General features: G+C 50.6%; 1 protein-coding gene across 12 annotated transcripts in view; it reads right to left on the bottom strand.

The window, feature by feature from the left end:
* PCDH17 (protocadherin 17) overlaps window positions 1–8,679 on the bottom strand; it is a 140,928-nt gene extending 132,249 nt beyond the window's left edge. For all 12 annotated transcript variants that reach the window (XR_014219380.1, XM_082221397.1, XM_082221400.1 and 9 more), the window contains exon 1: window positions 6,033–8,679. Coding sequence is in view for 11 of the 12 variants with exons in the window: in XM_082221397.1 (XP_082077523.1) it covers window positions 6,033–8,633 (2,601 nt within the window). In the remaining variant the exon portion in view is untranslated. The remainder of the gene's footprint in view (window positions 1–6,032) is intronic.
* Between the last annotated feature and the right edge of the window lie 8,517 nt (window positions 8,680–17,196).

The raw sequence follows: 17,196 nt of genomic DNA on the forward strand, positions 1-17,196 counted from the left end.
ATGATCATCAGCACGACTTGCATATGTAGATAGTTTTCAATGCTGCTGTCATGTCACTTTAAAGAACCTATATCTGCTGCTTTCCTTTATCCATCAACTCTTTCATCTTTCTGAAAATGTAGAGAAAAAGAAAGAGTGGCTTGTTTGCCAGAAGTAAAAAAACACACCCCAAAAACAAGCCTTTTGTGTGTGACTGTTAGCATGAAATTACTGCACTTATCCACACAAGTTTTCTTCTTCTGATTTTACATGCAAGGATGCTTATATCTGAAAGAAACAGAACAAATCCCTGTTTGCCTTACTTAAGTGACTTGGGTCTGTATAAGAACTTAAGAACTGTCCAGCAGGCCGATTGGTGTCAAAGAAAGACAGAACATTTTTTATGTATGCTACAACAGCAGCAAGAATACTCATCGCAAAGTATTGGAAGACACAAGATCTACCCACCTTGGAAGAATGGCAGATGAAGGTGATAGACTATATGGGACTGGCAAAAATGACCGGCAGAATCCGAGACCAGGGAAAAGAGACGGTGGAAGAAGATTGGAAGAAATTTAAGAACTATCTTAAGAAACATTGCAAAATTAATGAATGTTAGAATGATGCTGGTTTAGAAATTAAGTGGATTAGAGTTGTAAGGATTAAGCTAAAAGAAAATAAAGGTTAAAAATTAGATAAATTTAAGGGTGAGGATTTGCTGAATTAAAATTTGAAATTGGGATGCAGAAAGGGGAGGTATGAGGAGGTCGGAGAAGTAAGTTATAAGAAAATAAGGGTTTGAAATTATACTTATTCTTTTTTTTATTTGTGTTTGTCTGTATTGTTGTGTTTGTCTGTATAATTTGTGAAACTTTAATAAATATTTTATTTAAAAAAAAAAAAAAAGAAGTGTCCAGCAGGTTCAGATGAAGGTTACAAACAGGAAACAACAGAGCAGGGGGAATCAGTTATAATTAGCCATGTAATGAGAAAAGCTTACACATAATATGCCTTCTGGGTTTTATTTTTTGAGTATTCATCAAGCCCTGGACATCCAACTGGGAGAGGGCCTAAAGGATGTAAGGAGTCCGGCAGTCCTGAAGGTTCCCAAGTTGTTAAGGGTTTTGTAGAATAATGCAAGAACCCTGAACTTGGGGAAGTCACTCTCTCCCCATCCTCCTCAGCCCAGAGTAACCTCACAATAACAGGAGTACGTAATACTATATTACACATCCAAAATAAGGGTGAGTTGAAGCTCTACTTTTTCTCGCATGCAATCCCCTCTGGTTTACCTGAACATGAAAACCAACCACCATGGATCATTCCCTCTTAGAGCCAAGGTTCACCCTTGCTAGTATTCCTGTTTCTGTGGGAGCTTGTTCTAAAAGGGGTGGAAATGGATCAGAACCCCTCGCTCCTGCAATTGCCATGTTGTGCTGCCTTTTAGATTTCATGATTTATAACACAATAACTGTTCCAGATGCATAGTATTACAAAATGTAGTCTGCTCTGCAATCATGCAAAAAGGAAATAAACACCCAGAGAGTTTTACTAGTAGATCTGGGGGGGGGGGGGAGGGGGGTTAACAGTTTGTTCTGAAGACTAAAAAGCATGGAGATTTAAAGAGTTCACAGTTACAAATGTATGGGGGTGAGGGATTGGGGTTCCCTTTTTAAAACACATCCCCAAAAACATCTGAACTATTTTAGCACTTTGGCTGTTGTGGTTCCTACTAAAATTTGAATTTGAGGTATCAACATCAGGTGCACTGATAACTTTCTACACTTGGATTATTTGCCACTGTGAAAAGAAAAAGACACAGAAATCCAACACATCAGTTACTTTTCCTTGTGCAGGGAGATTTTTAGTTTTCCCCATGGGAAAGAATTCAAACATGAGATTCCTCCACCTGCAGCCTGATGTGATATAGTCCCAGAAAAGCTGTACCGTACCATATGACTGCGACACTTGTGTAGCCAGCTAATAATGCAATCGCTTACCTTTTAAAGCCCCTGTTATTTGAGGGAAAGAGTATTATTTCACGCTAGTGCCAGCATCTTGAGGCATCCTGGCCTGCTGAGACTATGTGGGTCGAGAGTCGTATTCATTTCTGAGGAAGTATTTTTATTTAACTCCTTTAACCTGGGTTTCTAGCACTGGTCCATCTGTACCATTGCATGAAATGGAGCAATTCAACGAGCCTTTCCCTATCCTAGCATTTTCAAGCCAAAAATGGAGGAAAGTGACATTTCTGCCCAAGAAAAAACAGGAGAAGCTTCACAGGAGGTATTTAAGCAGGGGCTGGATGGCCAACTGCAGCTCCCACACGGAACATGAGGCTGGAGCAGAAGCTCTAAGATTCTGTCCTAAGCTCCAGGATGGAGGTTTCCATTACTAGCTGCATATTGGAAGTAGCTCCTCAACTTGTACCCAAGGAGCCTCATACCCACAACCCACAGAAATTAGTCACCTACCACTTGATTGAAATATCTGTTTCAAGAACATGTAACGCCAGGGGCACTATTACTTATGGCCTAAACCTTGGGGCCCCTGATTTTCCCAGGTGGAAAAAAAGGAGGGAAAATTTAGTCTGCTGACTCCATAATCCCCTCTGCCACACCATGTTACAGATCCTGCAGTTAGTTCCCATCCATGGTTAGCATTTTATTACATATATACAGAAACCACAGAACACCTTTTTAAGGGAGGAAATTCCTCTTTCAGTTTTATATAAAGTTCAGGACAAAAAGATATTATGCAGTATTACAATGTAAAAAGGAAAACAAGTCATGTTTGCCACCTGGGATTTTACACTACATTAAAATCTTTAATGATTCAGCACCATCAATACATGTGCTATTTGCTCTAGACGGATATTACATGGTTTTAGCAAAATATAATTCTCTAAGATTTAAGTAACTATTACACTAGATAAAAATGGTTTTGGAGAGGGTGGGTTTTAGAGGGCTTGGTATTTTAATTACTCCATTTTACATTTTTAAGACAGACATGATCTAGACAAATGCCACTAGGAAAAAAAATATCCATTTTAAATGCATGAATTATAAATCAAATTACCTTCTGTTCTGCCCTAACCTGATATTCTTCCTCCAAGTGTCACTTTTTGTTAAAATCAATTTCAAATTTTGAGTATTGCTCAGCTCACCTAATTGATAGCAACACACATTCATGATAAGCATAAAATGAAATTGTTTCTGTAATACAACTCAATAGTGGGAATTGAAGAATCGTTCACAGTGACCTTGTAAGGGGGTTTGCAGTTATTAAAAGACATAACTCTGCTGGATCAGTGACGGCAGTATTTGGGCCTAAGGCTTGCCAGATATCAGCACCCCAACCTCAGCACAGCAATTGGAGATTAGTCCATCATAATGATGTACCAGGGAAGTGTGGACGGCAACCTATTATATGGGCGGGGGGGGGCATGCTGGAGGCCCACAGGATTCCTTTTGGTGGAGACAGCTTCTGCTCTCCCCTCAACATTGGTTCCAAGAGCCGCACTCCCCACCCCCAGGAATGAACAACAGCCTATTCACCTACATAGGAACTTGAAACATGAGCCATTCAGCGACACCATTCGAGTGGGAGTTCAAAATGGGTATGGGCACATTTTGTGTTCTGTTTCTTGGTGACACTGGAGTGTGACGAAGTGTAACTTGCAGCGGGACAGAATGTAAGGGAGTGGCCTTCTGAAGCCCAATTCCACACGTTTACTCAGGAATAAATCCCCTTAATGTCAATGGATCTTACTCCACTTATGTTTGCTGCGAGAGGCAGAAAGACAGAAAAGAGCAGCAACCTTAAGTATATGAAATCATGCAGAAATGAAACTCTCAAACCCATTATAATTTCTTTTCAGTGCACCAAGAGCAAGAGAGCAACTTTCCCCATTAAGCCTGGAACATAAATGAGTCTCTGTCACTTCTGATACACTTAGATCATTCCCCTGTGACTCAGAACAGCATATTAGAAGCAACCCGGGACAAAACATACGACACTGGCAACGTGTTTAGCAGCCATTATCCAGCTCCTGCACAAGGTTGTTTTGTCATAGGCAAACATCATTCCATAACTACCACTATTTGTACACAGAAGAAAACAAACCCAGGGCAAGTCCTGTTCCATAGGGCTTAGACCCAATCTACTCATCATGCAGAATAAATGAAGGGGTGGAACTTTGAAATGTACCGCTTCAAAGTTTAGGTGAGGGTGGGTCATGCTTTTTATGCTCCCTGCATGTAATAGACCAGCACATCAACAAGAGCTGAATCCCAATGTATATAGTATTTTACTACCATGCAGAGAGCTTGCATAAAACAGTGTTTGAAAAAAATATGACACACCCCCCACCTGCAAACCAAAGTGGAACAATCTAGAATGCAACCACTTCATCCTAAATTAGGTGTAGATTGACTCTGAGTAGCCTGAGACACACCCCAGTGAAGTCCTCAGGTTTCAGCAAAACTGAGCTCAAACTCAGATGCGATCTATAGCCTACAACAGCCCTCTGAAACAACAAGGGCATGATTTCGAAATACTGAGACCCTGGGAGATGACTTCCATAGAATCATTATTCCAAACCAATGATCTTCCCCCTTGAAGAAAATAATTTCCTGTCTGAATTAAAACCAATAACCAATGCACAACACTCCACCCTCGTTTGCAAGTAAATAGAGGAGTGGCCTGCAACCCACCCCAAGTTGAGCATGTTTAAATTAGTCATTACAGGTGGACAGTTGTGCATATGCTTCAGTCTCTACTAGACTTTAAAAGTAATTAATTTCAGCTGGATCATTGCCATTCCACAAACATCTGCCATCAGTTTCAGGTAAAAGCATAATGTAGACCCACATGTACTTGCACCATAAAAATTAAACCATTTCAGAGCAGATTTACACATACATGTACACTACTAGACAGTTTAACAATGCAACCCTTGATAAACGCTGGCTGAATGGCTGAACTGACTCCACTGAAAAGCACTACAGTCAAGAGATTCAAACTCTGATGATCCATTCACACATGCAAGTCACCATTTGATTTGCTGCCATCAAATGAGGAGCACGCACACCTGCAGAGTCAGCCTGAAGTCCTTGGCTTCAAGGCAAAAATCAAAATGTCGATTCATGCCAAGAATAAATATTGTGCCTTCGCTTCCTTTTTATTTATTTGTTTGTATATTTGAATCCCATGAAGTGGAGCTAAACATATAAATTAAACATATATTCTCAATCCAGTTGAAGTTAAGCACAATCCTAGCCAAGGGGAGAATAAAGGCACGTGGCTAAAACCTTTTCTGTGGAATTTCAAAGTGTTTAACTTTCATCAGATAGTAGCAATCTAGCAAATCTCACTGCAGAATTTATGTCTCTTTTAAATGCTTAGTTCTTTTGGTCATGAAGAAAAAGTGGCAAGGGCACACAGTACTCTTATGTCAAAAATAAATATTATGTGTACAGTATATCTCTGTGAACAGATATATTTAATAGGACATTCTAAACATGAAAACATACGTTTGCAAACAGAATTCACCTTGACATACACGAATGGAGAGCTACATACACTGCATCTGCAAATTTCCTCAAATCAAACCCCATATATGTAGATATATTTTTTTATTAAACTGAACAATATCTACCATCTCCACTTAGCAGCGAGGGATAGGCCTACCCATTTTCCCTGGGAATATTACAGTGAAACCTCAGACAAAGCACCTCTGCTGGCCAATTTCCAGTTCTGAGAAACCGGATCAAACATAGTGGCTCTAGGTCTAAATGTGCACCAGTTTCACAGTACCGTAATGCTTCATTGGTGTGTCATTTTTTATTTTTATTTTGCTGACCTAACTTCCAATCAACCTGCTACCAATGAACTGAAACAAGAATCAGGCCCAAATGCGGGCAGGTTTTTGAACCCTGAGCCAACCCATCTTGGGGGGCGGCTGGAGAGAGGCCTCTCAGCAGGTTTCACTGCAGACATAAAATGCAACTGGGCAGTGAGGGAGTTTCGGGTCATTTCTAAAAGTCTCCTACCTGAATTATGGACATCCGGCTCGGGGGAGCCTCACTGGCGTTAGTCCCTTGCCCTGTGAAGCTGGTGTGGCACCCCACATGGCCCTGGGGCACAGTCAGGTTGTTGGAGGCAGGTTTCAGGTACATCACCTCCGACCTGGGCGAGCTCAGGGGCAGCCGGGTCTGGTAGTCAAAGTACATGGGGGACGTGGCCAAGGAGGGGCTGCTGACCACGTTCATGACATTGAGGGGGCCCCGGCTGTCCTCCCCTTCACTGGGCACGAGCATAATGTCGTTCTTGCTAATCTTCTTCTTCTTGCCCTTGCTCCCGCCGCTGCCTCCTCCCCCACCTCCGCCACCACCCCCTCCACCCAGCTGGGGGTGGCTGTACTCAGCAATGCGGCAGTTGTAGGTGCGAATCTCCTTGTTCTCCCGCTTGCACTTCACGGCAATGGTGATCATGGCAGCCAGCAGGATGATGGAAACGGTGCTCAGGGTGACGATCAGAGGAAGGGACAGGTCCCAGTTGGGTCGCCTGTGCTGCTCGCCATTCACCTGGGGCTCACCTGCTTCAGGCAGAGGTCCAGCCAAGGCCCGCACAATCAGCTTGGCCACTGCGGAAAGGCTGGGCTTTCCGTGGTCACTGACCTTGACCACGAGCTCAGCCACAGGGCTCAGCTCTTCCCAGTAAGGGTGCAGTGTGCGGATCTCCCCACTGGTCGGGTCCATCTCAAAGAGGTGCTCCTCGTTGCCTTCCACAATCTCGTAGGTGAGGCGCCCACTTTCCCCAAAATCGCTGTCCATGGCACGGACAGTGCCCACGGGATACCCAACGCCAGCGTTCCGCGGGACCTGGAGCTCAGCGGTGTCATTGATGAGGGCTGGCAAGACAATGAGAGGAGCGTTGTCGTTGACATCGAGGACAGTGACGCGGACGGTGGCGTTGCTCTCTCGGTGGGGGGAGCCAGAGTCTTTGGCCAACACATGGAACTCAAAGTGCTTGGTCTGCTCGTAGTTGAAGCTACGCAAGGCATAGATGGCGCCATTGGTGGGGTTGACGGAGACATAGGTGTAGATGGAGACGTCCCCCACGTGCCCTGGCAGGATGGAGTAGGACACTGTGCCGTTCTGCCCCAGGTCTGGGTCCTTGGCCAGCACAGAGCCCAGGTACTCCCCGGGGATGTTGTTCTCAGGGACCTGCAGCACGTAGAGGCTCTTACTGAAGCGGGGAGGGTTGTCGTTCTCGTCCAGGATCCTGACAGAGAAGGATTTGGTGGAGTTGAGTGGAGGGCTGCCCCCGTCTCTCGCCAGGATGGTGACATTGTACTCGTCCTGCACCTCTCTGTCCAAAGGCCGGTCTGTCACCACGGTGTACAAGTTGTCATAGTTCTCCTCTAGGGTGAAGGGCACGGCCCCGTCCCCCCCGCTGCCATCCCCTTGCACCCGGCACTGCAGCTGCCCGTTTTTGCCCGAGTCACGATCCGTCACTCTCACCAAGGCGATAACGGTGCCGGGAGGAGCCGCCTCGCTCAGCGCCCCTTGGCGCACCGAGACGAAGCCGATGGTGGGCGCGTTGTCGTTGCGGTCGACGAGGCGCACGGTGACTTTGCAGTGGGCCGGGATGGGGTTGGGCCCCAGGTCGCGCGCCTGCACGTCGATCTCCACGAGGCCGCCCTCCTCGTAGTCCAGGTTGCCCTTGACGCGGATCAGGCCCGTCTGCGGGTCGATGCTGAAGAGCTCGCGGACCCGCTCGGGCGCGTAGCCGCTGAAGGAGTAGAGCACCTCGCCGTTGGTGCCCTCGTCGGCGTCGGTGGCGTTGAGGTCGATGACGGCCGTGCCCAGCGGCGCGTTCTCGGGCAGCTCCACCACGTAGGAGGCGGCCTCGAAGACGGGGCTGTTGTCGTTGGAGTCGATGAGGCGCACGTTGAGCTGCACGGTGCCCGAGCGCGGAGGGTCGCCGCCGTCGAGCGCCGTCAGCACCAGCGTGTGGTGGCTCTGCTCCTCGCGGTCCAGCGGCTTCTGCACCACCAGCTCGGGGAACTTGGTGCCGTCGCCGCGGGCCTTGACGTCGAGCGAGAAGAGGCCGTAGTCGTCGCGGGTGAGCAGGTAGGTGCGCAGCCCGTTCTCGCCGGCGTCCGGGTCGTGGGCGCTGGCCAGCGGGAAGCGGGTGCCCGGCGCCGCGTTCTCGGAGATGTCCAGGTCCACCTGGTCCGAGGGGAAGGCGGGCGCGTTGTCGTTCAGGTCCTGGATCTCCACCTTGATCATGCAGATCTCCTGGTCGTTGGCGAAAACCTCGAGCGACAGCTGGCACTTGGCGCTCCGCCGGCACAGCGCCTCGCGGTCCAGGCGCTGCTTGGTGTACAGCAAGCCGCTCTCGCCGTCCACGTCCAGCAGGTGCGGCGCCGAGTTCTCCAGCACGCGGAAGGTGGACTTGGCGCCGCGGGCGCGCTCCAGGGACGGCAACCCGCCGCCCGCGCCGGGCTGCAGCCGGGCATCGCGGCCGATGTTGCCGATCACCGTGCCGGCGCCCTGCTCCTCGGGCACCGAGTAGTTCAGGTTCTTGAGCGCCAGGGCAGGCAGAGCCCAGCACAGCAGCAGGCAGCAGGCCGAAAGGGGCCACATCCCCGGGCGCGCCGACCCAGCCCCCCGACGAGGCCGCCCGCTCCGCCGCCGCCGCCGCTCCCCGCCGCCTCGCTCAAGTGCCGGGACCTGTTGCTCGCCAAGATCCGCGCAGCCCCGCCAGCCCCACCATGGAGGCAGCGCGCGGGCGGGCGGGCGGCTCCCCCTTGCTGCGTCCAACTTCGGGGTGCGGGGCGGAGAGAATAATATGTCAGAACCCCGCAGCTTCTTCTTTTCTGGACCCGAAGCAGCAATCTCCTCAAATGCCGGGACTTGAGGGCGAGAGGAGGGCGCGCGTGTTCTCACGGAAGCGCTTCCTCGCTCCAAGGCGCCTGGCCCAGCGCGGCCAGGGAGGGGCGAGCAGCCGCCGGGCGGGGAGGGGGCCGCAGTCGCTCGGCCAAGACTTGCGCGGCGGCGGCGGCGGGGAAGCGACGCCTGACGGCTCCGGCTGCCGGGTCTCCTCAGCGAGCCTCTTGCTGCAGTCGCCGACGCAATCTCGCCGGCTGCGCTGCTGCCGAGCGCCGCATCTCTCAGGCTGGACCCGCCGCCCGCTTGGCCGCCTCCTGCGGCGCCCGAAATACTCTTCTCAGTCGGAGGGGAGGCCAAGCGCGGTGTCCAGAAGCCCCCCGAGAGAGCCCCCCGGGTCTCGGCAGGTTTGTAAGTCCTACACACCAGATCCTCCTCCGGGAGGAAGAGGGAGAGAGAGAGAGATGATTCAGAGCCCGCCACAGCCGCCGCTCCTCCTCCGGATTTGCAGTGGGTCTCTCGGCAAAACGAGACGGGGAGGGGGTGTCAGTTAAATAAAGAAAAAATCAGCCGCCGGCCCCGTCAGAGGCACGCCGGGGGTTGCTGCGCCTGGGAGATCGGGAGGAGCCGCTGCTCGTGGCGCCGCCGCCGCCGCCACCGCGACGAGCCCCTCGCCCGCCCGCCTCTCGCTGCTGCCTCTGTGCGTGTCTGCGAGAGCTCTGCACTTTCCTCGCTGCAGTTTAATTTCAGTTTGCCTGCCTCGCTCTGTCTTGGCCGTCAAGAGGAAATCAACAGGCAACCCATGGCTGGGCGCGTAGAATGGAGGGGGGGAGGGGGGAGCGAGAGGTGGGCGCTGTGTGTGTGTGTGTGTGTGTGTGTGTGAGAGAGAGAGAGAGAGAGAGAGAGACGCGCACACGAAGTCTCTCCCTAAAAGGGAAAACAGCCTTTGCATTCACGAGGCAGCGCCTTCAATCGCCCCTCTTTTCTTCCTCGCGCCTCCATCTCCTCCCCACCGCAAATGCCACTTTTGTCCTCTTCACCGAGTAGAGCTCACACAGCTTGGCTAAAAAAAATATTTTCGAATCCTTTTATTTAAAAAAAATGCTCTCAGAAACTGGGAGGGAAAATCATGAGGCTGCAGCAGCCAGCAGCTACGGCTCTTCGCTGCATTTTTACAAGCTTTTTAAAGAAATACGTGTCTGTGGGGCGACAGCAAAACGGGGAGAGATTTTTAGGGGGGGGGAGTTGGCTGACGGGAGGGGCGGTTATTGCTGGTGGATGAAGGGTCTTTAAAACAAACACACGCACAACTCCCTCCCTTGGGCTGGATGTCAGGATTTCACAGAGCCGTCTTTACTCTCTCCCGGCTGTCGTCCATGGAAGCCAGAGCCAGAATTGCAGGTGTTTCGAGGCGTCCGGGTGAGTCAAAGCTCGCCGAGCAAAAACAGAAAGCACAGAGCACCAGTCAGTAGCGCCTCACGTTGCTCCGGGGCAGGCGAGAGTTGCAGCTTCCAGGGCTCTGGGCACACAAGACACCCCCCCCCGGCAGTCCGGGCTGGAGGATGCAATTCTACAGTCTCAGAAGCGCCGAGTGGGAGCAGGAAAAGAGGCTGCTTTTAAAAATAATGCCATTTGTTGCAATCCACGCAGAGCTGGGGGGAGCCCAGGCGTGGGGAGGGTGCTGGCCTCGGCCCCTGGAGGTTGAAGGAGGATCCGAGAGGGCGAGAAGCAGCCTGGGATCCCCACCCCCACCGCTCTGGGGTGCAAGGTTGCTGTGCCCCCTTGTTTTCCTGGGTATCACGTGTGATAGAAACACCCAGAGTTCAGATGGGGGGGGGGCGGGAGAGAAGCACGCTCGCACTGCGCACACACGCAGTCTGAAAAGCCCAGCTCTGGCAAGTTTCGGCCCTGCTTGGATGTACGTGAGAAGCAGTTGTCTTCTCTTGCTGTTATTTTGTATCTCTATGTAAGTCCTGAGGAGGATCGGCGGGCCAGGAGCGAATCCTGCAATCCGCTGGAAGGCGAAGGCTGCTTCGGTCGCTTCCCACGCCTGAAAGCAAAAAATCCTCTCGCGGGTGGGTCAGTGGGTCAAACCCCACGCGCAGCAGGAGGGCGCGCGGAGCCCGCAGCGAGCAAATCCATCCCGCTTCGATCCCGCAGCAGGTAACGGCTGGGAAGACCGGAGGCAGATGCAACAGTTGGATGCAGCCGAGGAAGAGGAGGAGGATCGGCAGGGGCGCCTCCCCCTCCTCCCTTTCTGCAGCATTCGCCGGATGCAGCCGCCGCGCAGCCCCGCGCTCCCTCCCTCCCTCGCTCCCTCTCTCTCTCTCTCTCTCTCTCGCGGGCTCCCGCCTCCGTCTTGCCGACTGACTCTATTCACCTCACGCCGCCGCTTAAACATTGATACTGATTTCTCGCCAGCCAATGGCGGAGGAGGCCGAGGGGCCGGCCTCCAATGAGGGGCGAGTGCCGGGCTGCCGCGGGGCGGGGCCAGAACCTCCCGGGCTTCGCTGTCATTGATGAGAAGGGAGTCGGAGGGGAGAAGCGGGATGGGGCGCGGGCGGCGCGGCGTCTCCTCCTGCTCCGGGGGCTTTTTCTAGGGGGTGCGCCTCGCCTCACGGTGTATGCAGCTCCCCCTCCCTTTCACAGGGTCCACGTGCAGCCAGATTCGTCCACGTTCGCTTCTGTTTTGTTTAATCCGGATTTGCCATTTCCAAGAAACGCATGAGAAAACACAACGCAAACCTGTTGCCAGTTTGCAGCGAGCAGCGCCCCATTGGGCATCTCTCGACAACACCCCATGCCATCTTTCTTGACTGATGGCTGTTGCAAAATAAGGGGGGGGGGATTGAGGTTCCCACGGGTCCTTCTGCCCCAGCCTAGGGGAAGGTATACTGGCCTGCCCACGCCCTGCAAGGCATCCTTGGGATGAGGCTGGGGTGTAGGGGACGCGAGGAGCTCCGCACTCGCTCCCTTGAGAAGCTGCGCGATTCAAGCAGTCGCGCAGTGGACGCGAGAGTGGCGCTATGGGAAGACCTTTGGAGAAGGTAGCGGAGAGGTCACGGAACTACTCGCAAGGGTGCCAGCGCACCTCGGTCACCCTTTTGCAAAAGCGCAGCAAGGCGAAGATGATCCGATTCAGTCCCGCGCAAAGGGGCGGCACATAAACGCATCCAAAGTCCCCTTTCTCCGATACTCAAAGAGCGCAGTGATTTGTACCAAGCCAACCCTCCTGAGGTTAAGGCGCGAATTTAAAATATTTTTAATCACCTAAAAGCTAGGTGCACTGGGGTCGGGCAGGCAGCGGCGGAGACAAGGCTGCAAGTCTGTGGGGTGGCCAGTGGCGTAGCGTGGAGGATGCAGGGGGGGGGCCGGCCGCACCGGGTGCAACATCTGGGGGTTAGGGTTAGGGGCGCAAATCCACGGGTTAGGGGGCGCAAATTACTTGCCTTGCCCCGGGTGCTGACAACCCACGCTACGCCACTGGGGGTGGCTCCCGAGGCACGCAGCTCTTCGCCAACTTTGGGCACTGTAATTGAAACAAAAGTTTCTGGTCCTCGTTGAGAAGGGAGGGGGCTGAGATCCTGTAGACCGGTCTTCGGCACCCTGGTCTAACAGCTCCCCTTTCTTCTCAATGAGGACCAGAAACAACAGCGGAGAACTGACTCGGCGTCGTGTTCCTCCCGGCTCTCCCAGTCCTCGCATCGGGGGCCAAGGCTGCGCTGTTGCCCCAACTCGTCACTTGCTCTGGAAATCTCCGCTCGAGACACGTCAGAACTGGGTGGGGAAGGAAAGCCTTGTGCGCCTGGCCAGGGGCGCTTTCTTCGTTATTCCTGCTAAGGCTAAGCCCTGCCCTGGCCTGGAAAGAAGGCCTTTAAGCCCCTTACACTTGGGCTGCCCGCCCCCCCCTTAATTCCTCGTTGCCACGCAAGTCTTCAGTAGCGGGAGGGGGAATCCGCACACCACCCAGGAAGGGGATTTCCCCAGGTGCGCCCTGTCCTCCACCAGGACTAAGAGAACGGAAAAAGGTCCAAGGCAGAAAGGAGAGCGCCTCGCTCGCTTTGCCTCCTGCGCGATCTCGAGAGAAGCAAACCCGGCAGCAGAAGCGGAGGGCTGGGACTCCCCCCAGGAAGAGAAGACGGGGGGGGGGCGCGCAGGGTCGCCTTCTAGGCCTCCCTCCGCTGCGGTTGGAGGTGTGAGTTGTGAACAACAAACTTGCAGGGAAATAACGCGCGCAGACTCGCCCTCGCCCCTTCCAGGAGGCATTTGGGGAAAGGTGAACGTTTTTGATTGCTTAAAGCATTGATCTCGATTCATAAATACTAAAGTCAGGTTGCCATTTATAAATTGTGAATGACTCCCGCGTGAGAGACTGACATGAATCACTTAAGGATGGGAGGGAAGAAGAGAATATCAGATTGTGAGGGCAATTACAAAAGCCCCTGGAAATTATCTAAAGGGCCGGGATTTTTCTTTCCTTTTTTCTTTTTTTCTGGGGCTTGGCAGATTTCTCCAAGGATAACTGCTGGGACTCTTCTCGAGCGACGCTGTTCATACTTCATAAATCTCAGTCCGAGACGCGTCTTGGGAGGATTTGCATTCCGGTTCCTGTCCTCCTCCAGACGCTTCCCCAGCCAAGCCCCCTCGGCAGCCTGCAAATGGACAGCTAGCCGTGCAGAACGGCGCTGCTGCTGCTGCTGCTGCTGCTGCTCGCCATTATCAAGCCGATACAGAACTGTGCAAAAAGAAAGGAGGAAAGGCGCGCGAGCGTGGGGCGGAGGCAGAGAAATGGGAACAAAACCCACAAAAGCGCATCACGTCCTGCATGCATCCAGCACTGAGCAGCACCGGAGAAGACTGAAACTCAGGATGCGATTGGCTGAGAAAGGATCTCCCAGGATCCTAATCAGATCCTGGGCTGCGCGGTGGGGAATGCCTCCTGCTGCAGCGCCCACGCCTCTTTCCCTAGCTCAGCCAGTCACGCAACTTTGCAAATTCATAACAACAACAACAACGTCTATTCAGATAAAACTGCGAGCCGCGGGAGGGTGCTCCATCTGTGCTGCTGCTTGCCGTGGTTGCAAGGCACCTTGCAAAGTTTGGCCGTGCTTTATCTTCTCCATAGGAAGCGGGGGGAGGGGAGCCGCCTTGCGATGAGGCTGTGCCTCCCTCTAGTGCGCAGAGCCAGTAGCACGGCCTTGGGGGCATGTTCGCTGGCAAGGAGCAAAGGATGCCCTGGACCAGGCGCAGCGGGTGGCGCCTCAAAGACTACTGAAACGGGCAGGTGGTGCACGCTCGGTAGTGCTCAGTGGTGCACGCTCATTCGCACCACAGAGTGGTTTCAGCTTTCTTTTTTTTAAAAGTTAGATGGGCTTTTATTTCTAGAGGTTAGAATGGTACTGAGGTTAGAATGGTACTGAGAAGGAGCAACCCAGTATGTGTTAATGGCATTGCCAATGTTAGGATGTCTGTGTTATCAACAACTGCTTTTCTGCATTTGATATCTCTCTGATGTTGCCTGTTTACAGCAGCCACCCCTCCTCTCCCAGGATAACATGTCATGCATCTGACAAAGGGACTGAAGTCCGCAAAACTCATTACAGTATAAATGTGCTATGTTGGTCTTTAATGAACCAAAATGCTGTGTTGTTTCTAATGTCTATCAGGCTAAACCCTATAATTTATTTAGGAATTCTAGGAGGTTTTATAACTGAGATGTGTAATGTTGTTCTACGTGCCTTTTTTTTCTTAACTCCCCCTCCCACAAAAGAAAAAAAAAAATCTGTCACCACCACAGAATCTTCCACTACAAAGTAGTGGAACAGAGACATGATCCACATGGGATGAGCATCTTAATTATTGCAAAAAGCACATAGTTTAAATGGAGTTCCATTTAAACAAAGAAGAAGACCACTACCAAAAACAGCCACTGCCCAATTTTTTTCATAGGGTTTATGGAAGTTTGACCAATCAGTTCTTTTGAGGAGGCAATGGGGTATGCTAGTTATTTGGTGAATTGCAATAGTTTTATTATCTATATAAACAGTTTTCAGCAATGAAATACATATTTTCTTTTTTGTAATTTTCAAATTACAATCTTGATGGACCTCATCCTTTCAATGAAATCATTGGGAATTTGAGGCCAGATCCAATATAATGGGAGTGAGCATTTGCTCACGCAGTGGGGCTTCTACTTCTACCTCTGTATCAGTTTTGGAGGTTTGAGGAACCATCCAGAACTGATTTGGAGGGCACATGGAAGGCACATGTAGGGGGGAAATGAGAAACCAGAAGTCTTATTTTTCAAGTGGTTGTCCATAAGTAGGCAGACATCACTGGAAGTCACCCACAATTCCCTAGTAAATATTGGTTTTGTAGAATTTTCCCACCTCTTTTGTTTGCTTGCTCTGGATCAACTGATGTCGTTCCCCAGAATTCCATGCAAATTGCGTCAACATACATGCACACAAACATGTTTGTTGTGCTAAAGAAGTTGTGGCTGTTATCCAATGACTTATCATCAGTAAATAAAGGTGCTACTGGTTTGCTGAAATTATTGAGTCATGTTTTTAAATAACCCTTTATGTTTCATGCTTTATAGTGGTGCCACATATATAAACACATGAGGGGAATGGTATATTAATGTGGTTGAGGTGGACACTAAAAACGTGTGATGAATCTTATACTTCACTAGATCATCAAGCGATCTCCATGTGGAGAAAGCACTGGTAGCAAGCAAGCTTACACAAAGGCTTGAATTGAACACACAGGCTTTTCCCTGAACACATGAAGGTTAAAGGTATGAGCATGAAGATCTGAAGGAGGCTTCTGCATGTGTTCAGTTGCAGCTGCTTAGAAACCTCCATGCAACTGGGAACCTTTGCTTATCGGGGGATAATGGATGGGGGGATCTCTTACTGACAAAAATATTGCCATTTTGCTATCGTTTTTTGGAAAAAGGAAAAGCAGTTTTGTTTTAACATCACTGAAAACCAGCTGCCAGTGGCTCTTTAAGCATTTGTTGAAACAACCTTTTAGGTTACACTTTTGCTTGTGCTTTTTCGCCTCCTCAGTATTTGTATATTGTGTGAGTTTCGAGCGTAAACAAAAAATGGTAAAGAGCATACTGTAGATAAGCTTTCAAATTGTTATGTGGCATTTTACCCACATATCTGTCAAGTAAAAGGTTAGAATTTTCACTCTTCTGAGGAAAACATACCAATTAGCAGCGAGGCAATCCTGTTGTAAGCTTAAAGCTTGGGGGGAAAGTTTTGACATATTTGCAGATATAGTCGCTGCCATTTGTGGCCACATATTTCTATGATTAATCTTCTAGCTGACCCAGACTTTGTGGTGCCTGACATGCCTACTAGAAAAGGACACGATTCAGCCAAGCGTATGCACAATGCAGCATGATACTCAGATACGTTTACTCTGAAGTTGGGCACACTGGTGGGGGGATTAAATCCCTGTGACTTACATGTGTGGGGTGGATAACAAAAGAATTGGCTGGATTCAAAACTTGAGGCTTAGCACCCTCTCCACCAGGAGGAGAGAACAGCACCCAAGTCCCCAGCTGGGGCTTCCCATCACTGCTCTGCATGCAGCCAGTCCATGACACATATGCTCCAGGGAAGCACGCGGAGGACTTTATCCCCAAAGCCACACAGAGATCAATGGGGAAATCAAGCAAATGCAGAAGTATCTCCTGTTGGAATAAAAGTGCCTCATTTTAACCTGGTGTTTTTAATTACTCTCTTTGTCATTGGAACCCCACAGGCAGGAAGTGCAACCATTCCCCTCCCACCAGATCCTCTCCCTGCGCCAAACTGGAATCGCGAGGGCAGCTGCCATTTCCTTCCAAGGAGGTGCACCATTGTTCCCCGTGGAACACAAGTGCAAGGTTAGACGCAGCACCACACTTGGCACTAGGAGCAGAGGGGAGGGAGAGGGCCAAGAAAGGCAGATGTGCTGCTCCAGGGGAAAATGAGAGGACATTACCCTCCCACCTGCATTCGTGACTCAGCTTTAAGTGTGCATTTATCTGCCTGTCCACATGTGCACTATGATGTTAGAAATGAATAATCACAGCTAGGGTTGGACAGATGTCATTTCAGTTTCACATGCACTCCGTTTTAGGTTTGTTTCTTCCTATTTGCAGATACACACACTCTTATACACACAGTATTTAAAACTTTGTTCACGTATTATATACACTTTGTACACAATCTTCCCCTAAAATACACATTGTTTAAAATGCATTTCTTCCATAAAAGTCATGTTGTGCACATTAAAAAAAAAAACTGAAACAGTGTTGCAA

Source organism: Podarcis vaucheri (genome assembly GCF_965113315.1).
Source record: "Podarcis vaucheri genome assembly, chromosome: 4".
Lineage (NCBI taxonomy): Eukaryota > Metazoa > Chordata > Lepidosauria > Squamata > Lacertidae > Podarcis > Podarcis vaucheri.